General features: G+C 31.8%; 1 protein-coding gene across 2 annotated transcripts in view; it reads right to left on the bottom strand.

Moving 5' to 3' along the window:
• The window catches only part of LOC143045028 (inactive rhomboid protein 1-like), a 30,350-nt gene extending 12,766 nt beyond the window's left edge, over positions 1-17,584 (bottom strand). Inside the window, exons 1-9 of one of the 2 annotated variants that reach the window (XM_076217306.1) lie at positions 17,364-17,584; positions 9,922-10,041; positions 6,384-6,738; positions 5,737-5,847; positions 5,102-5,199; positions 4,283-4,522; positions 3,693-3,804; positions 1,413-1,487; positions 696-857 (exon numbers count right to left, since the gene is read on the bottom strand). In XM_076217306.1, coding sequence (XP_076073421.1) covers positions 696-857; positions 1,413-1,487; positions 3,693-3,804; positions 4,283-4,522; positions 5,102-5,199; positions 5,737-5,847; positions 6,384-6,738; positions 9,922-10,041; positions 17,364-17,581 — 1,491 coding nt within the window. In that variant the 5' untranslated portion in view covers positions 17,582-17,584. The remainder of the gene's footprint in view (positions 1-695; positions 858-1,412; positions 1,488-3,692; positions 3,805-4,282; positions 4,523-5,101; positions 5,200-5,736; positions 5,848-6,383; positions 6,739-9,921; positions 10,042-17,363) is intronic. The other variant, XM_076217307.1, reaches the window with a different exon arrangement.
• Between the last annotated feature and the right edge of the window lie 1,825 nt (positions 17,585-19,409).

Raw genomic sequence — 19,409 nt, 5'->3', positions numbered from 1 at the left:
ATGAATTTTCAAGTTTGCTAGGCATAATATAGACTTACTTATAAATGGTAGTAGGTGTTTTGTTTCAATAACTACTCGTAGTAATTGAAATTTTTTAGATAAGGTGAGCAGTTTTTTTTAATATATCTTTAGTAGTGTTTTGCATTTCTTTAAAAGAATAATTTTTGTGTCTTACAATAATTCTGTTATGGGGTCCAAATATTTAATGACCTATTCAGTGTTCTGTCAAAGGCCTTTTTAAATCATTGTAATGTGATGCTATATTGTATGAATGTGATTCTGCTTAAAATTATTTTTTTATAGATTATTTTATTGTTGTAAGGCTTTAAATTCTACAAACATGATGCCATTGATAGTATTCTAAAATTCAGTGATTACCAGGATGTTAAATGAAGTTTACAAGAAGCACACTGCTATTTGTACAATATATTGTTTCAATATTCTTTCAACTGTGAATTCTTTTATTTTCGTGGGTGATGGTAAAACTTTTGTGAATTGAGGAAAAATTGAATTTTTGTTTATATTTGATTTCATGGTTTTACACAAGAGTGTATATATTCAAGACAATACAAATTATGTACTTTGTTGAACATTTAAATTTGTGGTTTCATCTTTACCCACAAAGTCCACAAAACTGGTATCCCGCAAATAATAATGAATCCAAAGTTTTTCTTTCTAATATATATTTTACTTACACTACATTTAGACCTGACACTTTGTACACATCCAGATCCATCATTCCTTATACAGCATCCTGAGGTCTTTTCTTCTACTAGGTCCTTAGCTATACCATTGTATATATTCTCGTCTTTTCTCATACAGGGGGAATATTTAGCACCAAGATGAATCAAGTCGGCCTAGAATAAAGAAATATGGTGTATAAACTATTTATTAAAATTAAAGGTTAGGATAATTCCATTAATGTACCAGAGAGGGTAAGAAAGGGAGATTTATTTTTTACCTTGGTTGTTGGTCATTTATAAAAGATATTTTGTTTATTTGATTAACAATTAATTAAAGAAAGTATATTTGTCATGGGGAATATTTGAAGTTCCTTCTTACCCTTCTATTTTAAATGGAATAGCTCTCATATTACTGTTTAAATTTCTGTTTAAAATGTGAAAACTATTTCATATCCCATTTCTTTGCATATTTCTGATTAGTATTGTCAAATGACAATTAATCAACTACATTTTTTCGACAGAATTCCATATGTTTGTACATGTATAAGCAAGCTTTCAACTATTAAAGTAGCTAGACAAGTTACTTTACATCAGATTTAATATCAAAATGGGAGATAACTCAATAAATATTGTAAAAAGACCTACAACAATGACCTGTGCAGTGATATAGTCACATAAATAATTATTTAAACAGTTGTGAGACTTTAAAGTTCATGCATTAAATCCTACCTGTTTGGGTCCAATCCATAAGTTTTCAGCCTCAGAAAATCGAACTTTCTCAAATGCGAGGTTTGGCATCATGACCTAGAAAAATACAATTTATATACATTGGATATTGAACTGTTCTTCTCGTTTCCCCTACTGTTTTTAAGTTTATGTAGAACTTATCATAAAACAAGAATGTGTCCCCAGTACACAAATGCCCCACTCCCACTATCATTTTCTATGTTAAGTGGACCCTGAAATTGGTGTAAAAACTCTAATTTGGCATTAAAATTAAAAAGATCATATCATAGGGAACATGTGTACTAAGTTTGAAGTTGATTGGACTTCAACTTCATTAAAAACTACCTTTACCAAAAACTTTAACCTGAAGCGGGACAGACGGACAAACGAACGGACGAACGAACTGACGCACAGACCAGAAAACATAATGCCCCTTTACTATCGTAGGTGGGGCATAAAAATATGTTTAAATATGTAAAATTATGTAAGAATTGCATCTGATTACTAAGAATGTGGCCTTTGCTTTCTTCTTTTTCTACAATGTGAAGGTACTGTGTTGCAAAGATCTGACTGTATTTACCGTTTATGAACAGTTAATGTTGTAGGTTTACAGGGCTCACGCTACCAGGCGACTTGGGCGAAGAAGTCGCCCTCCCGACCGTCACTTCGCTTTCCCCGACCCCCAAAAGCGAAAACAAGTCGCCCTGTTCTTGACGAAAGTCGCTTTCAGTCGCTTCCGTCATCGTCCGATGACGGAAGCGACTGAAAGATTTTCAATTTTTACCAAGTTGATGAAACATTAATTTTTTACTGATAATTAAAGAAATTCAGACATAAACTATTCATTATCTTTAGAAAAGAGGTTGAAGCATTGTCTTCGCAGTGTGTATCAGGTTATTTGATAAAAATACAACTTTTTAATCACTTCGTGCATTTTCGCAAATTCCGGTGCTTGTTACTCGAAAACGTACATCAACCTAAATTTCGGCGGCAAAATAAGTTTGTTACTTCATTTAAACGTGATAAAAGTTGCCTCAAGTAAATGTTTAATCCATTTATTGCATTAAAACCGTCATGTTCCTTTCCAAATAACTTGTCAAACATCGTTTATTTTTGTAAATTTTCTTGCATTTGTCCGCCATTGACCGATTTCTAAACTACGGATCTGAACCGGACCAGCTATGACCGAAATCCGTACTTTTACAATAATTACTACGGACGCACGGATGGAACAGCTGACAGAAGAATATTGATCCCAAAGGGAAAAATTACGCATCCCACACGCATTAAGAGACTTTTAGTTACATCTAATTGATTGGTGTATATAATTCCCTATATTTTTTATGAATGTTTCAAACTATTGATTAAAGTTGCTTAACTCTGAGACTATTATACTAATATCAATATATTATGGCCCAGCTTAATGACTTTTATAATTTTTTTTATGAGAAACACTGAATTTCATACACAACATAATTTTTAATTAAATTGTAATTGATATAATTTCTTTACATTTTTTAAAATAATTTTTTTTTTTAGTGCTAGATATTTAGTTGGTAGTTTCTCACAAGAACCTTAGTAAAACTTAAACAACTTTTAATTTCAAATGTTACTTTAATTGTAATTTTTTACTCATATGAATTGAACAACATAAAAAGAACATTATTTACATATGGCCCTTTATACTATTGTAAAATCCAAACATTGTAGCGCACCCGCGCGAATGAGCACTTCTCTTTCAAATCTCACCACTTCTCCCTATCAGTTTCAAAAAGAGAAGTCACTTCTCCCTATAATTCTGAAGTAGTGTGAGCCCTGGGTTTAGCATGGTTTGCTGTTAGATGGAAAATGAACATTTAACCATAGTTTTGTACTCAAATGTTGATTTTTCTAACCCACAAAAGTGGATACTTATGTCTGGCAAATAATTTCCATTATTAGATTGACCATATTGCTATTTTCACACTTAGATCTCTCACAGTGTTTTATATATATATATATGTGACGACAAATTTCAAATGCACTGGTAGCTGTCTGAATAACAGAAGATTCCAACTCTAGCTAGGGAAATGGACACAGAATAGGACATTTCAGATATTTTGAGAAAATGTCAATAGGATCAGTAAAGTTGGCATCTATGTATAGACTTATGTCATCATAAGATTTTGTGACGCTAAAATTTGATTATATTGATATTCTGTTGCTCATAAAATGTTGAATCAAAGCACTTATTAAAACTGATAAGTCTTATAAGCCTTGTATCTAAAAATAAATTCTACTTACAGATTCTTCAGTGACTCTCTCTGACACACCAATCGGAGCAATACCATATACAGCTATAGAGACAATGAACACTAAAAGCTGAACAAATGTCACCCAGAATGTAAAGTATGGTCTAAAAAAGTAGAAAGAACATGCTCTTTACAAATATCATCTTTAAAAGGTTAACCTAGATTAATACTTCTCATGAATACTATTATTCATCCTTGCAAAATCCTGATGCATAGAAAAAACGCTATTATAGGTGTGTATAAAATAGTAAATTTACTTGGGTACAAAAATGTATTTAAGAAACATTTAGTTTTTAGAAAATTGTGTTGGATGTTAGAATTATGGATATTGAAATAAATCCTGCTTTGTACAAGCTTAAGTTAAACCTACATACTTTTAAAAAAACCAATTTATAATCAAAATTTATAGATCTTTGACTTGACTTGCCTTGGACAAGAACAAATAATCTTAAAAATGAAAAAACATACTAAATATTTTACAAGGGGGAGATAATTAAGTTTTTATTAAACACACTAGACAGCTAGCCAAGATATCAGTAAAACGGACACAAACAAAAAAATTCATTTACTCTCTTTCTTTACCTATGATCATCAACATTTGCTATCTGACTTTTAATATTGGAGTTCATTCTGTCACTTCTAAAACTTCTGTTAAATAGTCTACCAACAAATCCCATTCCAACTTGTCTAGTTTCTGGACCAACTTCGTTGTTCATGATTGCTGGGTTGATTCTTCTCATGCAAAACTCAGGCATGTCAAGTTCGTCATATGGAGTAGAAGGTAGACCTTGAGGTGGTTGCCTCCTCCATCCACCTGCTGGTCTGAAAAGATAAACTAATAATTTTAGTAAGTGATATTTATAGATACTGTGGATTCATAATAATTTGCAGTTGCTAGTTTTTGTGGATTTGTTGGTAAATATTAACCACGAAGTCAAATGTTTTAACAAAATATTATCTTCCTGAATGATTGTATACCTAATTCTAAATTGACTGTGATTAATGTACACAACTATCTGAAAAAAATTTATTGCATTAATGTGACTTGCTGAAAATTGCACTTGTCATTTTAACTTCAGCAGAAAAAGATGATTTTAGAAACAAATTTGAATCCTTAATAGACCTATGATTTACACTTTTTTTTAACCTTTATCATATATCCAATAAACTAGACTGTGGCAATGACATGAATATCCCTGTTTGATGCCAAATTCGAAGGGCCATAATTCAGTGAAAAGTATGTATTCCAATTCAGGCTGTAATCCACAATTATACACTTAAAAAACTCGAAATATCAGCTCATTATCCTCAGGCATAATTAAAATAATTCCAATCATCTGCCAATGATTGACATGTGCATAATAGGATAGCATTGACCTAATTGTTTGTGTGATATCTTACAAGTTCTCATATTCTCTGGACATCTTGTGTGTTGGTGGAGCAATAGGTTCATCGTAAAATACATCATCTACAAGACTTATTGCATCTTCTTGATGAGGCTAAAATTCATAAATTCATTGTTACTTCAGAATTTTAGGTAAATGGCACTTCTTTTATTTCTGTTATTTGATCATTCACTATCAAAGCAATTAAATGAAAATGTAATCAAATCTTTTCTGAAAAACTTATGGTCAGAGCAGACTTTATCACAAGATTTGAATACTGATATTTCAAAATATTTTTTTGTTATCACAAGGTATGTATACTGATATTTGAATTCTTTTTTTTTACCACAAGGTATGAATAATCTAACATCTGAGGTTGCCCACAGTTTTAAGTGCGATTCATGTTGCTCTGTCTCAAGTTTTCTGGTGTTATGTAGATTGTTTTGCGTCTTTTGGTAGTTTTTTGTTGTTGTCATAAGCTAAGCATAATGTGGATTCATTATTATTGGTGGGATACATATTTTTGATGATTTAATGGATTAAAAGGTTAATCAAAAATGTAAAAAAAATTTAAAGGCTGGTATGTTCAATTTTCCACAATCCTTGAAAATAAATGAATCCACAATATGGAATTATAAAATATTTGTTTACCGCATATCCGTAACTTGCTGAGAGATCGTCTCCAAATTCCTCGCCCATTCTAGCGGGATCAAAACTTGCACTATGTTTGTAGGATTTTCCTCTAAGTTTCTTTCTTGAGGCCTGAAGAGAAATGAACAAATTAGTAGCTAGAAAATTGTTGTAAAAATTCATACTTATATCAAAAATAAGTAGATGGTATGTGTTATGCCATCAATGGCAATTGTGCTGTAAAATCCCTTCATATTGATATCTATATCAGTCATATTGCATTATTGCAAAGGATTTATTCAACCCTCAACCAGATAATCTCCTGACATTTTCTTTGTGTTATAAATGTGTGATATTGAAAAGGTAATTAATATGCTCTATTTGTTATTCTTTCTTTATAAATGCAAGTGGAAACAGTGGTAGATCCAGTGGTGGTACCAGTGATTGGAACCCCCTTCTTTTTATGATCAATGCTTTTAAATAGAGACATATGGTTTGAACCCAAACCTCAACCCCTTTTAGTAATGGCAGGATGCACTTCTGCGAAACAAAATACCATTTTCAGAATTTTTCTGTGATAAGCTCTGAATACTATTCACTCTACATGTATATTCTTCATTCTTAATCAAAGCTTTGGACATCTTAAAATTGAATAAACTGAAACTTACTGCAATTGTACGAAGACCTTTCCACGTCATCTGCATGACAGAATCTTTACGTAACCTTTTCGGACCACCAGGTCTACTCCTGGCATAAGTACTTGAACTGGATAAGGGTGTGGTACGTCTGGATGACATTTCACTGGGACGATCACGATGTACTCTACGGAGCGGATCATGGATATATTTAAATTGGTGTGAATTCTCCAAAAATAAATCGTCAGATTCTGCTTTAAGAAGATAATCATCTTTGACTTTTCCTTTATACAATCTCATTCGTCTGTTGTTCCATCTTTGTTTCTTATCTTCATGTTCGTCATCCAAGTCTAAGCCGAAAAATCCTGTTAAACTTTTCTTTAATTTCCTGAAAGCATTAAAAAAAAAATTGACAATCACTTCTAAAATCAGTTTTTTTTCCTTGCAAAAAATTAAATAAAGTAAGCAAACTTATATTTAATCTGATGTTATGAACCTTCAAGTCTTATCTATGCTACATAATGGCTGCAGTAAATGATTTACTTTGTTCTGCATATTGTTTGTGTTTAACCAACATCTTTTAAACACAAGAGTGCACACATTGCAATGTCTCGCCTTCTTTACTAATCATTGATATTAGGTTGATAGTCCTAAGTTTAAAGTTTTATTACAACTGTCACATAAACTTAACATTAACCAATAAAGCTAAACAAAGACCAATGAACCATGAAAATGAGGTCAAAGTCATATGAACCATTCCAGGCAGACATGTACAGCTAACAATGCTTCCATACAACAAATATAGTTGACCTATTACTTATAGTTTAAGAAAAATAGACCAAAACACAAAACTTAACTACCGGTATGTGCAATGAACCGTAAAATTGAGGTCATGGTCAAATAAAACCTGCAGGACTGACATATAGATCATAATATATTCTCATACACCAAATATAGTTGACCTTTGGCATATAATATTAGATAAAAAGACCAAAACTTAAAAACTTAACTTTGACCACTGAACCTTGAAAATGAGGTCAAGGTCAGATGACATCTGCCCGCTAGACATGTACACCTTACAATCATTCCATACAACAAATATAGTAGACCTATTGCATAAAGTATGAGAAAAACAGACCAAAACACAAAAACTTAACCATGTTAACTATAACCACTGATCCATGAAATGAGGTCGAGGTCAAGTGAAAACTGTCTGATGGGCATGAGGACCTTACAAGGTACGTACATACCAAATATAGTTATCCTATTACTTATAATAAGAGAGAATGCAACATTACAAAAATTCTGAACTTTTTTTTCATGTGGTCACTGAACCATGAAAATGAGGTCAAGGACATTGGACATGTGACTGACGTAAACTTCGTAACATGAGGCATCTATATACAAAGTATGAAGCATCCAGGTCTTTCATCTTCTAAAATATAAACCTTTTAAGAAGTTAGCTAACGCCGCCGAAGCCGCCGCCACCGGATCACTATCCCTATGTCAAGCTTTCTGCAACAAAAGTTGCAGGCTCGACAAAAATAATTATAGTCTTGTCCCCCCAAAATTTCATATAACATCTTCAATACTTAGGAATTAGACACATTTTTTTTCTTATTTCAAAAGATTTTAGCATTACAGCGTCATGATGCTAATGGACCCTGGGGAGAACACTGAATTTATAACAAGAAAGACGACAACAGATAAATCCTTAATCCACGAAAAATTGGTACCTACGAAAATAAACCAATCCACAGTATGTTATATCTGTTATTCCTTAACAGTTATGTCATGAATAAAGCTGTTGGTTTTTTTTAGTTTAAAACCTTGATGAATTGTTTCACATTTTGTAGTTTTGGGGGCTTTATATACAATGATATAGCTGACTATATACATGGTATGAGTTTTTCTTATTGTTAAAGACTGAATGGTGACATGTAATAAATCAATATCATTTGGACTTTGTCGGATAGTTGTTTCATTGGCAAGTGAAATCTCCTTATTACTTGTTACAGAACAATGTTTTTAATTTCACATTGGCTTTTAGTACAGAACACAGTTATAAAGAATTGTACATGGACTACATGCAGAAATGCACATTTTGTGTTCAAAACTCTTTTTTGGAGTGTTGTAAATCTTTCCAGGTAAATGTTTAAAATATATATATCATGTTCAGTTACGATGTATATGCAAAATTATAAATAATTATACATTTTACTTTTTAATCAGATTAAATGCCAATGGATTTAAATTCTATTATCAATATTACATAATTTCATACTGTAAAATTAAAGATCTATAAAGAAAAGTAAACAATTTCCACCTGACATGCTCCCGCATAGAAACCTTGAATTTTCTTTATTTAAACAGAACTTTCACAGCTAGTAACTGTATTGATTCCGTTATAGTTGGTACTTCATGTGTGAAGTTTGGATCATGTTTAGTGTCTGCTTCAATTGCTTACCTGACTTATCTTACATGTTGTATAACAATTTGCTCATGTTGTACCTGATGTTTTTTCTTCACATTATTATATAGTTAAAACGTATTACATTTGTACATATATTAACAGAAGTTTTATAAGCAACTCTTAATTGCACCATACATGTAAGTACTATTTTCCTCAGATCCCAAGCAAGGAAAATGTTATGGTGATTAAATTTCTTCATAAAAAACAGACAAAAATATGGATTGACTCTGTTCATTTGGCTGTCCCGGAAGGGATTGGAGGTTAAATTTTGAGCATATTACAGTATCAAGGTCTAAATAAATAAATTCCTAGATTGTCATCACACAGTTGTGATTTCTTACAAATCCCAAATAAATTAATTTTATTTCAGGCTATTTAATTTCATTATGTTAAACATGTTAAAAGTTTTCTTCAAATACGGTTTAAAAAAATCAAAAATCAAATTTTCCTTCCCTCCAAAAATGTATACAATTGATACAGCTAGTTTCCCTACAAAATCCTGAATTATTCTGTTCAATGCTTACATGTAAAGAATTAGCCTTTTAAAATTATTATTTCAGACAAGTTACGGGATAGATTTTTAAATCCTAAACTTATATAAATCTGATCAAATATATAATACTGCTTTGCACCTTTAAAAAGTGTATCGCATTTCAGATATTCAAAAGAAAATACAAAAGGTGCAAGTTTTATTCATATTCTTTATAAAAAAAGTTCTCATCAAAGATACCAGATTTATAATTTTGCACACATACCACATGCTAGAGACTAGATCATCAGTGACACTCATATCAAAAATGTTAAAAGATCAAATCCAGTTAGAAATTGAAGACCAAAATTTCAAAAAAAAAAATAGTTAAATTTAGGAAAGACAAACTTCATCAACCATATCAAAACTAATATTTTTTAATTTCTAAACACTAAATGTTTAACAAATGTTCTTTAGATTACTGTCTCTGTACTGTAAATACTTTATTGTCCTTAATTTTAGGGGGATAAGACAGATTAAATTTGAGACTATTAATTTTGTAGAAAATAAGAAAGGCATGGTCCTGAATATAAACTATCTCAGTGTATTTACAATCAATTACTTTGTACCTTGAAGCTTTATTGAATTTTCCCTCTCCAGTTGTACTTGAGGTACGAGTGCCTGGGGCACTAGCTGTGGTCATCCTGGAGAACTGTCGATCCATCTTATTACTGGAGGTATATTGTGTCCTACAATAAACAAAAGTTTCAATCCACATCCATTTTTAACCATTACTTTGGTGGACAATTATTCGTCTCATTACATTTCCTTGCATCATAAATACTTCAATCACTATGCTTTTGAAAATGGAATGTTACTAAAGAAATGTATAACTATGTAGTAGTTGAATACTGGGCCGATCAGGTCGAGGTAAGTAACATTTGTACATGAGAAAGTAGTAAATTACATTTCAATCCCATACTAATTCTTTTTCAATTAAATTACAATTACATTAATTTTAAAATGTAATTAATTACATTACATACAATCATGACAATTACATAATTGTTTTTGAGATACGGCGCGACATGTAAAAAAAAAACCTCCCCTTTTTTACAAAATACTCAATAACTCAGAAATAAAATTTTGAGTCATCACCAAAAAGTATACAGATCTTGAGATAAATATAACAAAGAAGTGTGTAAAGTTTTAAGCAATAATCATAAATCGTTTTTGAGATACGGCGCGACATGTAAAAAAAAACTCCCCCTTTTTTACAAAATACTCAAAAACTCAAAAATGAAATTTTGAATCATCACCAAAAAGTATAAAGATATTAAGATTAATATAACTAAGAAGTGTGTAAAGTTTTAAGCAATAATCAAGAAATGTTTTTGAGATACGGTGCGACATGTGAAAAAAAACACACCCCTGTTTTAGTTACAAAGTGCCGTAACTCAAAAAGTTTAAATCTTATTTTCACCAAAAAGTATACAGATCATTTGACCATCATAAGAAACAACTATATTAAGTTTCATGAAATTTGGATAAGTCGTTCTCAAGTTACGGTGTGACATATTTACGCCGGACAGACGGACGGACAGACACCGGACATTTGTATACCATAATACGTCCCGTCAAAATTTTGACAGGCGTATAAAAAAACTGCAGAGGGTTTTTCAGGGGCCAGCCCCTACACTTTTCTAAAAAGAAAATGGTTGATTTTACAGGGAATCGTTGAAGCATGACTTGTGCGGGGCTCCCTGTTAGGCAGTCAGTGGGCCCCATTTATGAAAAATTCTGGATCTGCCACTGAAAAGTCATAGGTACATGTACTTGAAGACAGGACAATTATGTTAATTTAAGCCCTCCCGCTTAAGTCCGTTGTTTTGTTTTCTATTAAATTCCATGATTTTTGCGTTTCATGAACAAACACATATTGTAGTAAGTATGTAAATTATTTATTATAGTGATATGTGTAAATATGTACAGATTATAAACATATAATATTTATACAACACATTTTGCACACATTATCTGAGATAATCATCTTTTCTGTAGATTGAGAGTTCACAAATGAGTTATACAACTGGATTAAATTATAGAAACGCAAAGATTGACTCATGAAAACCTGTCAGATCTGCAAATATAAAGTCAGAATGCCACTTGTGCAAGTTTTAAAATGCTCATTTTGACCATGTAATGCCAAAATGGGTCATTTTTGAAGAATTTCTATCAAATAAAAGTTTAAATCCTTTAATTTCATGTTATTTGACATCTTTAAACAATTTAATCATTCAGGGAAGTTGCCAAAGTAAAAATTCTATTTTTCATGATTTCACCTCTTACATGTCTTACATGTAGGTCTGAGTACACAGTTATTTCGTAGTGCATTTATTTTAGATAATAAATGGAAATAAAAAAAATCCCACCTGTGCTTTCTCAATAATATTTTTACAGTGTTATGTACTACTTTTGGGACAAATTATATCAAAATTACAAAAAACTTCATCGGCTCGAACTCAAAATATGGACAATTTTATGTTCAGGGGGTCTTGAAATCTTTTGACAGCTTTCGAAATACTTATTTTTAACCTTTTTCAGCTGGAACAAATCACTACTTTACCTTAAAATTCATGAATCAATTTTTTTCAGTGTAAAAGTAATCCCCCTACTTGCTATTTGAGGCATAAAACATGAAGAAATAAATTTGGAGGGGGTATAAAAAAAGATTGGCAAGTAACACACTGCCCACACTAGGGACTATATTCGTGGACAATGAAAATCAAGGGACGATAACTGTGTATTTGGACCTTCTGCATTTTTTCTATGAATCTTTTGGAGTCATAGACCCCATAGAGGTTTTATTTAAAGTATGTTTACGACTTTAAATACATTTTCTATTCTGATATTCAGTAAATTGACATACATTTTTAGTACATAGACAATTTGTCTGGCATTGGTCTATTTTATGGTTGCATGTAAAACCTATTGGTTTACTTTGTCTGGAGCAATATTGTGGTTTTAAAATCTCTCCGCACACAGAATCCAAAATGAAATTAACTTATTAAGGGCTACATGTGATTACAATATTGAATATATTATACTACTTTTTTGTAGTAATTGTGTACACGTACTACTATGATGTATGGTCAGATCATGTTTTTTCGTATGTCATATGTTTTTGAACTTTGCATGGTTTTTCAATGGAAATCGTGACGTCATAAAGCTTTCTTAATAATAATAGAACAAAAACTCGTATAGACAAGGATACACACATTGGAGTAGTCCAAATAATTATGACGAAAGAAAAAAATTATAATAGCCTTTCAAGACGTCATAATTATTTGGACTAACATTGGAGATACTCTTCCACTGCCACCAGAAATTATGCTATATCAAATATGGAGCATGATTTTTTTTAATTCAAATGGTGAAGAACCACATATCTTGCTCTTGTGGTCTGGTGTAAGAAATAGTACACATGTTCCAGTGTAAAATAATTTTATGGTAGAGCAAGTGAAAACAAGGTTTCGCCGACAGCTGTGAAAGCTACATGGTGCGCCTTATCGTAGCTCTTGCCAATCATTAAAAAAAGCTTTTCTATCTGTTATAACACTAATTATGTTAAATTCTTTTTTTCACTTACTTCTATTTGAGTTTATAAGTTAAACATAAAGATCTAAATATAAACAACAAACTTGTGTTTACGGTTGATAAGCAGGAAATAACAATGTGGCCATGCGCAAAAATTAAAGTGCACCGGAAGTTACAATAAAATACAGTCAGTTAAGATTAACCTTGAAAAATCCGAGGGTGCTTTCGAGGACGTTCGCGCTTGGAGAAAAAAATAAGACTTTTCTTTCAATTCAGAACCTGCAAAACGTTTGAGTGCAAATGATATGAACTTTCAAAGTCTTATATCGGTCACGGTACTATGCTTTTTTTATTGACTTTATCTCTTGAAGTATGAATGCAACATGTTTTTTTTTATATTTATGCCGATGCATTCCAACACTGAGTTGTAAAAAATGATTTTAAAAGTAATATCCAAAATATCGGCCAATTAATTTAAGTTAATTCCGCTGTTAACAAAATGGCTTCAGTGTTGCGCATTTTGTCTTAATGAAATGAAATGCGTAACTCTCCAAGATTAGAAGTAAATGTAACGGTTTATTTCTTCCTCCGTGATATTTTATCCTGGGGGTAATTTTTCCCAGTAATTTTTTTCAGACATGGTATTTCACAGGCAGATTTTTTCCAGAGGAGTGAAAATCTATCTGTGTTATGTGGATATATAGTGTTTACCGGTATATATTTGCCATACTATATTTCACAGAACCTTGTGAAATAGAGTCTTATTAACTACTATGTAAGTTACTCGCAATCAATATATACCCGACTATAATTATACAAGAGTGCACACACTGAAATGTCTCGCCTTCAGGGCCGTAACTACATTGAGGCAAACGAGGCAAATGCCTCTTGTTGGAAATTAAAAAAAAAATAACTGAAGCAAAAAATTGTCTTATTGTCATCTCAAATAGTTTTCTCAGAAAGTGTCTTGCAAGAAGCAAGTTTTCTTCAATCTCTGATGTCGCCCGCCCTGCGTGTTTTTCGTGATCATTATTTCTATTTTACTTTTACTTTTTAGAGTGGATGGTGTATTAATTGTACTTCTTTGTTCCTGGTTTGTCTTTTGTTCATTTTTGTCCTATTTTATGACTATAGTCTGCGTGTTGATTTTCATTTGTAAACGTGTGGTTTTGCATTGTTGCCGATGTCTATCGATGTCCAGACATTGTGCGAGAACATATTGTAAGAATATACGAAGCTACTAGACACAGAAAAAATGATCGCTTCTGTGTGGAGAGTTGAACTTGATATCAAAGAATACAAAACTGGCTTTTTTTGTAGATAAAAATTATGCTGACATGGTTCAAATTAAAGTAAGACCACCAAGTTTCCGGTATCAAATCATCTCACGCAAAGCCAATGCATAGAAAAAATACAAATGTCAATGGACAAAGATTTAATCCTGTTCTTTATCTTGATAGTTGATTAAGGGTATTAAGGGTTTACTCTTCAACAATAAAAGAAACATTAATACCGTTAAACCAGGTCAATATGGCCCTTATAGTTATCGTCCTCTACGAATATAGTCCCTAGTGTAAACAGTGTATAACTTGCATGTTTTATTTGATACACTTTCTCAATTTATTTCTTGATATTAAATGCATGAAATATTAAGTAGGGGGATGTATTCACATGTTAAAAAAATGGGTGCTGAATCTTTATGTTAAGTAGTGATTTGGTCCAGTTTAAAAAGGTCAAATTTTATCACGTCTGAAGCTGTCAAACTGAATTTTACACCCCCTTAACACAGAATTGTCAATATTTTGAGTTAGAGCTGGTAGAAGTTTCTATAATTTTGATATTATTTGTCTCACTGGTAGTACACTATACTGTAAAAATCTTTTTGAGAAAGTGCAGGTGCAATTTTTTTAATTTGAATTTATTGTCTAAAAGAAATGCACTACGAAATAACTGTGTTCTCGGGCCAATATTGTAATATATTAATATAATATATTCCTCAATATATTTCAAGGTGGAATTTTTCCTTGAATCTTTTTTTTTATATATTCATTAATTTAAACAAAAAGATGACTTACAACATGATTTAAAAGACAGATAATATTTTACAGATAAATACTATCCAGCTGTTGAAATTGCTTTTGTTCAAATATATTGTCATGCTATGATTTATCTGATTTTTCCATATAATCATATATCCCAGACAAAACTATTTATATAGTTAAAAATATCATCATACTCAAATTCTTCCATTACTGTTAACAGAAGTAATGCAACTATATTTCTACCTTTACTTTTTATACGACCGCAAAAATTGAAAAAATTTTGGTCGTATATTGGTATCACGTTGGCGTCAGCGTCGTCGTCGTCGTCCGAATACTTTTTGGTTTCCGCACTATAACTTTAGTTTACGTAAATAGAAATGTACGAGATTTAAACACAAGGTTTATGACCACAAAAGGAAGGTTGGGATTGATTTTGGGAGTTTTGGTCCTAACAGTTTAGGAATTAGGGGCCAAAAATGGCCCAAATAAGCATTTTCTTGGGTTTCGCACTATAACTTTAGTATAAGTAAATAGAAATCAATGATATTTTGACACAAGGTTTATGACCACAAAAGGAAGGTTGGGATTGATTTTGGGAGTTTTCGTTCCAACAGTTTAAGAATTAGGGGCCAAATAAGGGCCCAAATAAGCATTATTCTTAATTTTCGCACAATAACTTTAGTATAAGTAAATAGAGGGTTCTTTGATATGCCAAATCTAACTGTGTATGTAGATACTTAATTTTTGGTCCCGTTTTCAAATTGGTCTGTCCAAAGGGTCCAAATTTAAACTAACTTTGATTTTAACAAAAATTGAATTCTTTGGCTTCTTTGATATGCTGAATCTGAACATGTACTTAGAATTTTTGATTATGGGCCCAGTTTTCAAGTTGGTCCAAATCAGGATCCAAAATCATTATATTAAGTATTGTGCAATAGCAAAAATTTTTCAATTGCATGTGAAGTATTTAGCAATAGCAAGAAATCTTCAATTGCACAGTATTGTGCAATAGCAAGAAATTTTCAATTGCACAGTATTGTGCAATAGCAAGAAATCTTCAATTGCACAGTATTGTGCAATAGCAAGTATTTTCAGTTGCACAGTATTGCGCAATAGCAAGAAATATCTAATTGCACAATATTGCGCAATAACAAGACATTTTCAATTGGAGTTATCTCTCTTTGTCCAGAATAGTAGTTTAATCTACTTAAATCATTGTTTTATACAATATACAATGTATTTACTTTTACTACCAACTGATAAATAAAAACAATCTTTACCATTCAGTGATAACAAGCACTTTTTTCACATTTTCATATTTTATAATGTATTTAAATGAGTAGTTATTGTTGCAAACTCCATTAGAAATTTGAATTGAGATCAGTTTTGGAATAAGGGAAAGGGGCATGTGAAAAAAAATTGGGGGGGGGGGGTTCAATTTTGCTCATTTCAGATTTCATAAATAAAAAGAAAATTTCTTCAAACATTTTTTTGAAAGGATTAATATTCAACAGCATAGTGAATTGCTCAAAAGGCAAAACAAAAATTAAGTTCATTAGACCACATTCATTCTGTGTCAGAAACCTATGATGTCTCAACTATTTAATCACAATCCAAATTTAGAGCTGAATCCAGCTTGAATGTTGTGTCCATACTTGCCCAATCGTTCAGGGTTCAACCTCTGCGGTCGTAAAAAGCTGCGCCCTGCGGAGCATCTGGTTTATTTCTATTTGTACTGAGATCTGAAAACAACTCACTTTTACCTGTATTTCACAATATTATGATCTTTGAAATTACTTCTGGTTCCTTTTTTATGTTTCATGATAATTTTCTTTTTAAAAGAATGATATTTACTTGAATATTTCAGGAAATGTTTTCAATGATAATTTGTGAAATTATTTCCCATTATAATACTTTTTTTTAACAATTTAGCTTTAATTCAAATACACTATTATTATTTCATAGTACATTACATAAACACATAAATGCACATGTATTCCACGAGCTTATAGGCCTTTGAAAGAGTCAATTTATGCAATTACGGTGGGTTCATATGATATTTCACCGAACATCCTTGTTCACAATAATGCGGGTCATGGTGACATATTTTATCAGAGAGTGAAATAACAAAAACTCCTTACTCAAAGGGAAACCCAAAACGGGAAAATCGAAAGCACATCTAACGAATAGAAAACAACTGCATGACTTTATATGCATTTCCATATGTAGAAAATGGTGGATTAAACCTGGTTTTATAACTAGCCAAACCTCTCACTTGTATGACAGTCGACTCAAGTTATAGATATAACTGAAAGAGTGGCACAAGTAAAGCAAAGTCAATTATGAAACCGAAATGCAGCTCAGAATGACATATTTTTGTGTTCGGGATGCAAATTACAAAAACACTATCTTGAAATATATACATTACATACCTATAAACATACTTTTTATATCCTACTTGATATCCAACTTGAGTCCTGGGAATATATCTAATTCGATTTGCATAATTGTCACAAGTCCTAAGTTCTTTTGCATAAAATCTTTTTCCATTTTGAGAACTAACACCATTTTGAGAACTGACACCATTTCTTCTGTAAACATGTTGATATACCACCGGAATTAATCTCGACTTTCCTCCATAATCTTCCATGTTATAATACCTGTGATGTTTATTAACTCGCTATTCATTAACTCGCTATTGAGTAATGCTCATCATGGTGACATCATTATATACTGAACATAAACAAATATAACTTAAAATGTTTGAAATTCATGTAGAAACGTTTTGCATTCGATTTTATTTCAAGAACAAAAAAAGAAAGAAACATTAATTGAAGACTTCCATTTGAAATTTTACTATTACCACCCCTTCCCGGTTGTTGGTTGGGTTCGAATTACTCGTGCAGTCGTTAGTTTTCCATGTTGTGTGTTGGATACTATTGTTTGTCTTTCGGTCGTTCGTATTTTCAAGCCATGGGCCATGATGGCGTTGTCAGATTTTTTGTTCGACTCATGAGTTGGAATATCTTTTTGGTATCTTTTGCCTTTCTCTTGTAGTGACGTGACCCAAAAAGACAGACGAGAACAAAATGTTCGTCGCTGGTACGGGTAAGGGTGGGATGCTGAGTCAAGTTCTCAGAACAAAAAAAATATACATCTCTATTTTTAAAAGAAGAATGTTAATAATTTCCTTGGAGATCTTCATAGTTATAAATGAGGAAAGTCATGAATTAAAACTCGAAAGATTTACTTTTATCAAAAAATTATCCGTATAATTTAGAACTCTTTCAGTAATATGAGGCAAAAGTACATATTTAAGTGATTGCATGGTGTGGTTGACAGATTTTCAGTGCAGCGCTTGTAAATACAAAACTCTGATTATGACTGATTTTTTTTCTGGTCTTATCAATATAAAACAAAGAAGATGTGGTATGATTGACAATGATACATGTTTTAAAATTTTCTATCTGCCTTGAGATAAATTAGTATCGGCTATATATACTTGTCTTAATAAATGTGCCAATACTAGTGCACTTTGCTTAAGGTGTGAACATTTTCGGATTATCATGATACAAGTTTCTTTATATGATCTGTTGGATTATAAGAATAAATTAGATTTAAACAAATTTCTTACCGTTTAAATGTTTATTTCCTTTCCTATTATTATGCAAATCTATGGACAAAGTGTTTTCAATGACACAAGTTATTTAACTGCATTGAACCACGTTAACCTCATACACAACAAAGTAATTTAGATTGGAATTCATAATAGCAACTTTCCCAATATTTTTATTGTTTGTTAACAACTGTGTCAATTGTGCATTCATGTGACACAGAATGCACATTTGACACAAAATTGTTTTACAATTGTTATTACGAGGCTCTTCATAGCGGACTATGCTGTTTTGGCTTTGCTCATTGTTGAAGGCCATACGTTGATCTTTAGTTATTAATTTCTGTCTCATTTGGTCTCGTATGGAGAGTTCCGAGCAGACAAAACGCAAGTTTGAAAGACCAACCACAATTGTGAGAACACTATTGGCTATAACGATTATATATACCGATCGATTCTGCTTGTTGAACACGGAACCTGCATGAGATTTTAACATTATAAAGGTTATCGTTCTTGAAAAAACTGGAAAAGAATATCGGCGGGAAACGACACAAGTTATTTTGCTCCTCCCGTATTGTTTTACATTTGTCATTTCGGGTCCTTTTACAATGACAATGCAGTATGGGCTTTGCTCATTGTTGAAGGTCATGCATACGATGACCTGATGTTGTTAATATCTATGTCATGTGGTCTATTATGAAGAGGTGTCTCATTGGCAATCATACCACATCTTCTTTTTATACCTACCGATTTTTTGACATTTATCCTTAAAGAGATATCTGCCAAGTGCAATTTCCTTAAACACGGCATTTCGTTTTGAATTCTGAATGATCATTATAGTAACACTTGACCCAATTGTTAAAAA

This window comes from Mytilus galloprovincialis, chromosome 9 (assembly GCF_965363235.1).
Source record: "Mytilus galloprovincialis chromosome 9, xbMytGall1.hap1.1, whole genome shotgun sequence".
NCBI classification, from domain to species: Eukaryota; Metazoa; Mollusca; class Bivalvia; order Mytilida; family Mytilidae; genus Mytilus; species Mytilus galloprovincialis.
The sequence above is the reverse complement of the archived record's forward strand: the minus strand, read 5'-3'. Positions and strand labels throughout refer to the sequence as shown.